The 9,952-nt window shown below is 40.8% G+C and overlaps 1 protein-coding gene across 1 annotated transcript in view; it reads left to right on the top strand.

Moving 5' to 3' along the window:
* Positions 1-1,445: 1,445 nt before the first annotated feature.
* Positions 1,446-9,952, top strand: part of KNL1 (kinetochore scaffold 1) — a 21,163-nt gene continuing 12,656 nt past the window's right edge. Inside the window, 9 exon segments of the mRNA XM_031061545.1 lie at positions 1,446-1,507; positions 2,359-2,398; positions 2,652-2,711; positions 2,907-2,968; positions 3,379-3,434; positions 3,766-3,805; positions 4,304-4,341; positions 4,668-4,720; positions 9,231-9,952. The exon segment at positions 9,231-9,952 is cut by the window's right edge and continues 2,081 nt beyond it. Coding sequence (XP_030917405.1) covers positions 1,473-1,507; positions 2,359-2,398; positions 2,652-2,711; positions 2,907-2,968; positions 3,379-3,434; positions 3,766-3,805; positions 4,304-4,341; positions 4,668-4,720; positions 9,231-9,952 — 1,106 coding nt within the window. The 5' untranslated portion in view covers positions 1,446-1,472.

Genomic DNA, 9,952 nt, shown 5'->3' with positions numbered 1-9,952 from the left:
GCCGCCTGCAGTGGGCGCGGAGCGTGTGGGGAGCCCCCCGATAAGGGCGGTAATTAATGTCTGGGGAGTGCGTTAATGTGGTGTAATTAATGCACAGGTGATTAATGCGGCGTTTGTGATCGATGGGTGGTTGGCGCCTGGACTGTGTGGGCTGTAAAGCGAGGGCGCGGGGACAAAAAGAGACGGAAAAAGAGATTATATGGGTTTCTCCTAATGGGGAAAAGGCCGAGGAGGGGCGGGACGGGCGGCAGGGATGGACTGAAGTGTTATGGAGCCATTCCCGTGATCGCAGAGTCAAACGGGGGAATAAAAGGCGGGGGGTCTTCATCAGCACAGCGACTCGGCTCGTCCCTCAAGGATCGTAGCGATCTTTCGAGCAGGATTAAAGAAGAACAGTTAAGGAAGGTGGTTGGGAAGTGAATTTCAGATTAATATCCCCAATAGCAGAGTGATCAGGGCTTTTATAGGCCCAGGCTCATCTCCCACAGCGATCTTCCCTGTCCTTCCCTTCTTTGTGTGTTCAGCCTGGCCGACGGTGGGTTTAGATGGGGTATTGGGAAGAAATTGTTCCCTGCATTGGAAAATTAATTCATGAGGTTTATGTCTAAAAAGGAGATGGAGGAGTCCCCTAGCTTTATTCATGAGTAAAGGGAGAGGCCATGGACCATTTTCCATGGGGTGTCTCAAATTGCTGGGGGATGCAGCCTGCTTTTTATCCTGATTTACCCTTCCCCATAGGCTGAGGTACTTGAGAAATACAGACTTCCTGAATTGCCTAATACAGACCCTCTTCTAATGTGCACCCTGGTCCCCTCATTTTCTTTGGATATTTGTTCTTTTTCCCCAAATCCAGGAATTTAGCAGTCCCTTGGAAAAGCAACAGTTTGTGTCAATAAGTAACATTATCCTGTTGCTTAACTCACCTATCATTATCTGCCTTAGGCAGACTCACAGTTTGTAAAAACACATTCTTCTTACTTCTTTCAGGAGGGTTTTAAGAGAATTGAGCCATGCTCTTCTGGTTGCATCTAGAGAAGGAACAAGAAGCATCAGGCACAAGCTGAAATACCAGAAATTCAGTTTAGAGCGAGAGGGAAAATGTCTTGTATGTGTCAGAGCAAACATTGTCTTGGATAAGGTTTGATCTCATTTATCTCCCAGCATTTACCAGAATCTTAACTTTAAATAAAAGGTCAGATAACCAGTAATATTTAAATTGTTAGCACAGCTGTTTTCTAACATGATATACAATTGGAAATATACGTCTAATGTGAATATAACAGGAGAACGTTGACTTGAGAGGCCTGTTGTACTTCAGAGCATTTCTGTGACTAGAGAAGGATGGAGAGGAAAAAAAACACAGCATCAAAGGCTAATAGCCAGTTGTGTGTTTATGCAGTTATCCTGCTGAGGTTCATTAATGGTTTTGTATTTTGTTGCTGTATTTTATAGGAAAAGCATATCCTTCAGCAATGGACAAGATTTACACAGACCCTAACATGGAAATGTGAGTTGGAACCCTCTAAGAATTTTACTGTGGTATAAATATTGCCCTTTAGAGGCAAAACCTTGTGTAATGCACTTCAGCATCCCTTGAATTAAATGTGTTTTCCATTGTGATGAAGACCAGGGAGTTTCTTTGGTGTTTGGTGAGTGGATTTCATAGTGGTGGATTGTCAGGAGATGAACTGACCATGGGACTGGGGGGGCAATCTGCTGAGTTTTCCAAAGCTTATCCTGGGAACCAATGCTGAAATGATCAATCTGTTCCAAACACGTTGTTTATTTGATTTCACACTTGTGAAAATAACAGAGAAATCAATTTATTAACCTCAAAACCATGGCAGGACCATTCAGAAAACGTACCTTGGTGCAATTTTGTGCCTTCATACTGATGCCTGGAAATAGAACATAAATTTTCCCAGGCTATATAATGATAATATGAAAGCAAAACTTTACTTGGAAGCCTGCAGGTACATAATGTGGTGAAAACCAGTGCCCCAAATTAGATCCTTGCACTTGATAAGATCAGGCAATTACAATACCTGGCCAATGTTGTCCAATGAGAGGAGCAGTTGGTTATGTAATCTCCTCCCTGGGTTCTGCCCACCTCCCCTACCTTTATTGTGCCTGTGATTATGTGGTACAAAATAAAGTGTCCTTGAAGAACTTACAGGCAAGACAACAACATTTTAGGAATGTGTTAATAAGTGCCTCTTCCCTGTGGGAAAGAAAGGTAGGAAAGTACTGGAAGTTACACTGAGTCATTTAACAGTCTACAGAACTCCAAATACATGAAAAATACATAAAAGCTAAAAACTTCAGGCATCAATACCTGTTTTCCTTTTTGCCCTGCAGGGATAACACAGAGCACATCAGAAGGAAGCGACTGTCCTCCGTGAGTAACCTACAACATTCCTCAAAATAAAACTGTGTGAGGGGGGAAAGGAGCCAAGGGAAGCTGAGAGAGGAGCTTGCTTGCTCTTGGGAGTTGAAGAAAAGCATTCCAGAAGAACCTGTCGGTCCTGAGAGGATTGGCTGGGGCACTGCTGGCTCTTAGAATCTCTCTTCAGCCAAGAAAGTAGCTCTTGGAGCTGCAGCTGGACTCTCAGCTGCATTTTCTTCCAGAATTTTCTGTTATTTTCTTTCAGATTTTAAAGGCTCCACGAAATCCTCTGGATGATCTGGGAAGTGGGAATGAAATGACAGAGGTTGGTCTACCAAGCCCTTTCCTACCAACCCCCCCTCAGTGTTTTACTGATTCAGCTGTGTCACTGTAATAGAACAGGTGGTTTTAATGCGCCATTTTTGATAATAATATTCATACAGCACTCTTGTTTGGTTTTGTGTTTCCTGGGGAGCTGTGCCTGTCATGGGTATCAAGCTGTTGTGTTTTTTGTTGGCAGGACAACCACATAGAGAGGCGCAGGAGGAGCTCGCGCAGGGTCAGCTTCGCCAGCACCATCAAGTGAGGGAGCTGCACACCCACACCCCCTCCTCAGCCAAAAAATGCAGGGAGTAACATCCCTTCCCCCTAAAAGTGTCCTCACTGAGTATTCACAAATGACTGCGAGCAGCAGGAAGAGTGTTATATCGAGTTGGGTTGCCCTGAGAGCCATTATTCATTTTCCTGCCTGAAAAAAGCCCCCAGTTCAGTGAAATTCATACAGTGAGGAAATTTTGTTTTCCATTCATGCATCTTAAATGTCATAATGGCATCTTCTTCCTGAAAATTACAGCTGGGTTCAGTACACTTCTGGCTCTTGATATCTCGTTTCAGAACATGTATAATATATACAAATTAGTGCTGAATTTTTTTTTTAAATTTGCTTTTAGAGATGATTTTGTGTTTTTAAAAATTGGTGGTTTTGTTCTTAGCTGCAGAGTCTTCCAGCGAGATCTTAAGAACAGTGCATCAGAGACAGAAAATACAGGTAAAACTCCTTTTTCTTTTCCTGACAGGTTTCCCAGACTATTAGCAACAAGATTTTAGCTTGGATTTAAGAAATCAGAACTTTTCCATTTGGGGAAGGAACAACGTGTTCAGCTCTTTGTTCTGGCCTGGCTGAAAACTCCTTAGTCACAGAGTTCTTGCCTTGAGAAGACACATCAGGAGTGAGAACTTCAGAACACTGGTTTCTGTACACTTCACTCTTGTCTCATACTGAGTCAGAATTGTGTGAGCTGGGCAAAACCCTAAAGATAATCAAGTACAGCTGTGATCATGCATCTCACATTGTAATGTTGTCATTTTCTTATTTTTAGGGTGTTCAGCAGATGAGAAGGACGATACCTTGACTAATCAGTAAGTATCATGTCTGATAGATATTTGTTATTATTCAATGTTTATTACCGAATGTTTTCCTCAGAAAAAGATAAAGTGTTAGTCTGGCCTCAAAGCTCTTGTAGATAAAGCACAATGGTGGGATCTGTAAAATTAAAAACACTTGGTGGTAAAATAGCAGATAAGACACTTTGTGTGTGAGAAGGGGGGTTTCACAGAACCATAGACTCTATGAAAAATAAAGATTTGATCTTTTCTTGTCATTTAAAAATTAAAATACCACTGTATGTTAAACAGTGGTTTGTGGCATAATAGATAATTTCATGGGAAAAATAAGGTTGTGACCCAAATTAGAATATATTGAAGACAGATAAGCAGTGTCTGGTACCTGCTGCCCAGACCCACATGAGCTCTGCCACAGAATTCTGTGCAGCACAATTCTCTGCCTCTTCAGTTTACAGATCAAGGCTTCCCTTTGAAACCTTTTAACAAACTGTTTCTCAAACCCACCTTGTGTAGGAATGAAGACCCTGGGGCTGTTCCATGTGAGATCACTGGTGAGTTTGAGAACAGATTGAAATGACTGTGTTTATTTATTTAAAGCTATTGATTATGTGTGAGGAATTTTAATGTGCCTAGAGCAATCTCCCTGCCTTGGGAGAGCTCTCTCTGGATGGGCTTTGTCCCTTGGAGTTGTTTACAAGGATCCTGTTATGGAAGTCTGGGGTGGCCCTTCAAGGTGTTGAAGGGAGTAATGAAAATATTTTTTGGGATGTATTTGAGTTTAATTGTATTCATTTACTCAATGCCTTGAGCTTCAGCTCAGTGGATAAAATAATGAGCAAATAGCACAAAAAGTGGACTATTCCCTTTCTTTCCACAGGGATGAACACTCTGCTTCATGCCCCCATCCAGGCCTTGGGGCAGCAGACTGAGGTATGTGAAGGCTTTAATTTTTTGGTGCTGAAAATACCAGTGTCCAAAATACATCACAAGAATTTGTGTAGTAAAGATTAAAAATGTTAACTGCCTTTGTATTCACATAAAATTCTCTTGAAACTGAGTATTCTATATTTTGAAATGTGTCCTAATCTGATAGTCATTAGACTGCAATATAAATAACTCTTGCTTGTGAAATTCCTTTATAACTTCTCAGTAATGAACTAATTCCTCCATTCTTGTCTGCTTTGCAAACCTTCACGAGCCTCATTTACTTTTTTTATTAATAAAATTTTTTAAGGTGAGTATAATAATCACATATTCATATGATCACAATTATATTTTGCAAAAGTAAGGCCAACTAACCAGTCAGAGCAAATACAAATTCTTTAAATAGTTTATTTAACAAGTTACTTTCTAATTGTGCCCTTAATTCTCTGCTAGATGCAGCAACCAGTTCTTATCATGTTTGATCGTCTGATTTAGCAGTCACATTTGGAATGTGCACACAACAAGAATTTTTTTAATTTAAATAACAAGAATTTTTTAAATTTAAATAACATATTCCATGTTTGTGTAACAGTAATAGCTCTAAAACTGATTTGCTTTGTAAGGTCTCATTTTGTGGAAGTAGCATTCTGTAATTTGCCAAAATCTTGCACTAACTTTAAGACTATATTTTTCTTGCAAGAAATTAATATAGTTTATATTGTTACTATAAATATGTAATTATAATTTTAATCTAGATGCAATAAATCATATATCCCTAGAAAATCATATCCTATTCTAAAACAATAGGATTTGCATATCTACATAAAAACTCCACAGTGTGAGTCGGTCCTGCTGTTTAATGTGTGGTTCTTGTTTTACCCACATGTGGTGAGCTAAGGGTTCAATTCCTTCCACTCTGAGTGCAGTATAGGCCACCAGGGGGACTTGATAGGCTCCCTTCACTTCTCCTGGGTTGGTCCAAAACTCCAGGTTCTGATGAACACCAGATCTTCTGGTTTGAAAGGATGTACAGGCAAGTCTGGTCCCAGTGATTTCTTGGTAACAATGTACCTTTTAAAACTTACAAGAGTTAATTTTAATAATATTATATTGATTTCAGTAAAATTTTGTGGCTTCCCTTGCCTTGTTGGTGTGACATGGGAAAGTTTCTGGCCATCTAGAGAAAGTACCAAAATACTGAAATGTACCAGTCCCTCATTCTGCCTGGGCAGTTCTGCAAATTCAGTTTGCCAGTAATTACCTGGTAAATTCCTCTGTTTAACTAGCCTTGGAGGTGGCCTTCCTTCCTTGAGATTATTTTGCAAAACAAATTACTTATTTGTTTATTTAACTGATCTTAATTTCAGTCATCTTTGTGCTTACTAAATTCCTTTATACATTAGCTACTATATTTTCTATTTCCTGGAGTGTTTCTTGGTGGTTTTAGTTCTGTATCTTATACATTAGTTTGGAGGTGCAATTACTCACCTACATGAATTTACTAATCACTTGCTGGGATTTTCTGTGGCTTCCACTAGTGGTGCTAACTGCCTGTCCTGGTTTGGTTTTTGTTCCCAGACATTCAACTTTTTGCGAGATATTAGTGCAAGGACACATTTTTCAGTAACTTCTCTTGCTGTTTTGTCAGCTAATTGATTCTCTGCATTAGCTGAGGAGTCTCCAAACTGATGGGCTTTACAAGGACATCCTGCTGGCAGCATCCAATGTCCTCCTTTTTGCTCCAAACCAGCTCTGCCCATGGGGGGCACCTATCAGCTTTTGTGCTTCTCTGTAGCTACCACTGCTCTCAGGTATCTGGGTCATCTTCCCTTGCACTGTCCAGTTGTTTGGACAGGCTGCTTCCATGACCCCAAACACCAGCCAATGCCCCCAGTGCCAGGTGCATCCTTTCATGCACAGATAACTCAAATGGTTTGGTTCAAGACTGAGGCTCTCAGTGCGGGTGTTGGCATTAAGGTTCTTTCAGGGCTTTTCAGGTGCTCTGGCTCTCAGGAGTCCAAACCAAGTATTTTTGGTGGAGGGCCATGCAAGGGTTTTGCCAGGACCCCATAATTGCAATCCATAACTGACACCATACATAAGAAGGCTCATAGTCCTTGGCTCTGGAGTCTGGCAAATGGCTTCTTCTCAGCTGCTTCCAAAGCTGCTTTTTTTTTTTTCCTTTAAACTAAAATATGTTACTGCTTCTTTGCTTATTTGTGCTATTTTCTTTGACACCCTGTATCCAGATAGCTCTAAGAAATGTAGCAGACCTACAGTAGCATTGAGTCACTTATTTTCAGTCTTGATTGCTGGCAGAATACTTTCCATTTTTATTTGCTGTCAAGAGTGTGTACAGATTAGCTACCACTGGATGAATATCAGGAACTTTTCATTAATGGCCCATAAACCTAGTACTAATCTATAACTGATAATATTGATGTGTTCTGATTCATATTCTCTCAATATTCTAAAAATTTTTTACAAGTCTCTCCAACTTCCCCTTGCCTCACACTTAATAGGATATCTGTTTTGCTTCAGGTTTGAGAGTAATCCTCACCAATTTGGCCACCTTTGATCATCTAGGCATCTCAGTTGCCCATACCAGCAGGGTTACAGCATTCTCTGCCTCCTCTGGGATTTTGTCCAACTCTTCGTAGTCCTGTAACATAAAAATCTTTGCCTTGATGGCTTTTGATTCTGATGTCTCAATTTGTATTTCCCCATCCTAGAAAGTTACTTAACATTCAATTTTCCCAATTAATCTCTCCCCAGCAGGGGGATTGAGCGTTCAGGAGTACACAGATTGGTGTTTCCCCCACTGTTTTATTAACTTAAATAGTAATCATTGTAAAAAAGGCCTGTTCTCTTTCCTCCCTGTAGCACTCACAACACTTACAAGTTCTGAGCTAAGTTTTCCTCTGCAGGTATTCAATACTGAATAAGTGTTTCTGTATCAATTAAAAAATTTACATTTTCATTCCCAGCAATAATGTAACCAGGGCTCAGCTGAGGATGATTCCTCTGGTTCCTTTAGGGGGATTTTTCATTTTCACTTAAGGTCTTGGGTTTGATGGCTTGAAAAACTGGTTTAGGTTTTTTGTTTGACTTGCCTGGCTTGGGAACACACACCAGTGTCCCCTTTTTTTTACAGATTTCCAAATACATTTCAGCTATCAACTATCACAACACAAAGTGCCAAATACATTTCAGACACTGATTATCACAATGCAAATTGCCAGATACACTTCAGCCACTAATTACTACAAGTTACTAAAGTATACTTTATAAAATTAACCAATTGTTTCTGACTGAGGGGTCCTGAGTCCTAATTATGGTTTCAAACACTTCAGCAGTTCTGTCCAGATTTTCCATTTAACTCCTGCCACCTTTCTCTATTAAAAACAAGGCTACTGGACCATCATTCCCAGCCATCAGAACTTCCCTGGCATCTCTCCCAACATCTCCTTGCTGCCTTCTAGTGTGTCCCACAATTGGATCAAAATCCTCCTATCCCCTAAAACGTTCTTTCTGTTCCAGTCCACTTGTCCAAGACTCAGTTATGTGTCTGACTGTATTCCCTGGTGATTCATGATTCACCCCCACTATTCTTTGCCACAGAGCAACCATCAGCTCTAAATCATCCTCTTCTTCTTGCCTGCACTTTAAGCACTTCTTTTAACCCTTTGCCTTTCTTTTCCTTTTCAAGTGTACAAGGAATTTCATCCCACTTATTTTTCCATTCTAGGAAACAACATCAATTGCAATATTTATTATACTGCAAGGTTCTTTCCTTAGGCCACATCTCTTGATCTTCCAGAGTATAAAGGGCCCACCACTGATTACAAACTTTTATAAATTCTCCTTCATACACAGTGGGCATTGAGCAGTTCCATAGGCCAATAGTTTTTGCAGAACAAGTGTTGTGATAATTCACCAGGTATTGACAATTTATCATCTGGTAACAAATATGTTCATTATGCTTGATAAAATATAATATATTTAATTACAATTTACCCCCACAGCTATAAAACTGTAAGTGCTTTCTGTTCAAGAGACTAAAATCTCCCTTATCAGTGGTGAAAAAGCCTTTTGAAACATGCAGCATGGTGCTGCTGCTTTGGAGCAGGTGGACAATGAACTGGTGGAAATAAATGGTGGAAATTGTGATGTAGAGAAACAGAAAATACTGATCCATAAGCCTCAGTAAGAGGTCTGTGCTTGCTAAGATGTGGTTAGATGTGAAGTGTAAGATGAGACACGTTGTTTTGTTAAAAGCCATTTAAATGTTATATATTTGCATAATTTAGTCATTGCCCTTTCCTCAAATATGTTACTGCTTATGAGGGAGGCCTGAAATTAACAGGTTGGGTTTTTTTAAAAAGGACTTATAGAGCTAAAACCTTAGGGCTTTTGTTAATCAGCATTAGCTGACTTCTGTTTTAAATAGAATAAACCATTGGTCGCTTGTTTTGAGTGCCAATCACTGAATTCTCCTTTTTTTGTTGTTTTTCAGTGGCATGGCGTGGACCACGCTGCTCCAAGGATGGACAGGCAGGACACCACCCTCCTGTTCTCGGAGGAGAATGAGATGGAGATGACAGCCAGTCACACAGCCATGATCTCACGGAACCTCAGCACCGACCAGCCTGACCAAACTGAGAAAATAGACTTCACCTCCTTCCTGGCTAGGTTAAACTCCAGCCAGGGGAAGGCAGAAACCAGCAAGGAATTGAGTTTGCTTTCTGACTCCACAAACCATCCAGGCCCGTCTTTGGAACAGAAGGAAGAAGCCACTACTGTGAAAAAAATAGATTTCAATCAATTTCTGCTGAGGCTGAAGTCAAACAATCCTGCTGAGAGAGCTGACAAGGACAGTGTTTGCTGTGTCCCTTCCCAAGGCTCGGGAGATGTGACACAGCTGGCTGGGGAATTTGGCTATTCCCATGAGCCAATGGACACCTGCAATGTGACAAGAGTGTTTCGAGGCCAAGAAGGTGGGATGGAGATGACAAAATGTGAGGCAGCTGACGTTAAAATTCCATTCCCTGGCGTCACTGAGGTTCCAGCAGGGCAGTGGGAGTGTGGGGATGTTACCCAGGCTTTTGCAGACGAGGGCATGGACGTGACAACCAGTCACACTGCAAAAGTGTCCTTTGCCCTCTCCACTGTTGGGAACCAAAGGCTCAACTTCCAAAAGGATTTCCCACCCACAGAGTTAGATAATTCTGTGTTCAG

Source organism: Geospiza fortis, unplaced genomic scaffold (assembly GCF_000277835.1).
Source record: "Geospiza fortis unplaced genomic scaffold, GeoFor_1.0 scaffold450, whole genome shotgun sequence".
In the NCBI taxonomy this organism is placed as follows: domain Eukaryota; kingdom Metazoa; phylum Chordata; class Aves; order Passeriformes; family Thraupidae; genus Geospiza; species Geospiza fortis.
Note: the sequence above shows the minus strand (reverse complement) of the source record. Positions and strands in the feature narration are given on the sequence as shown.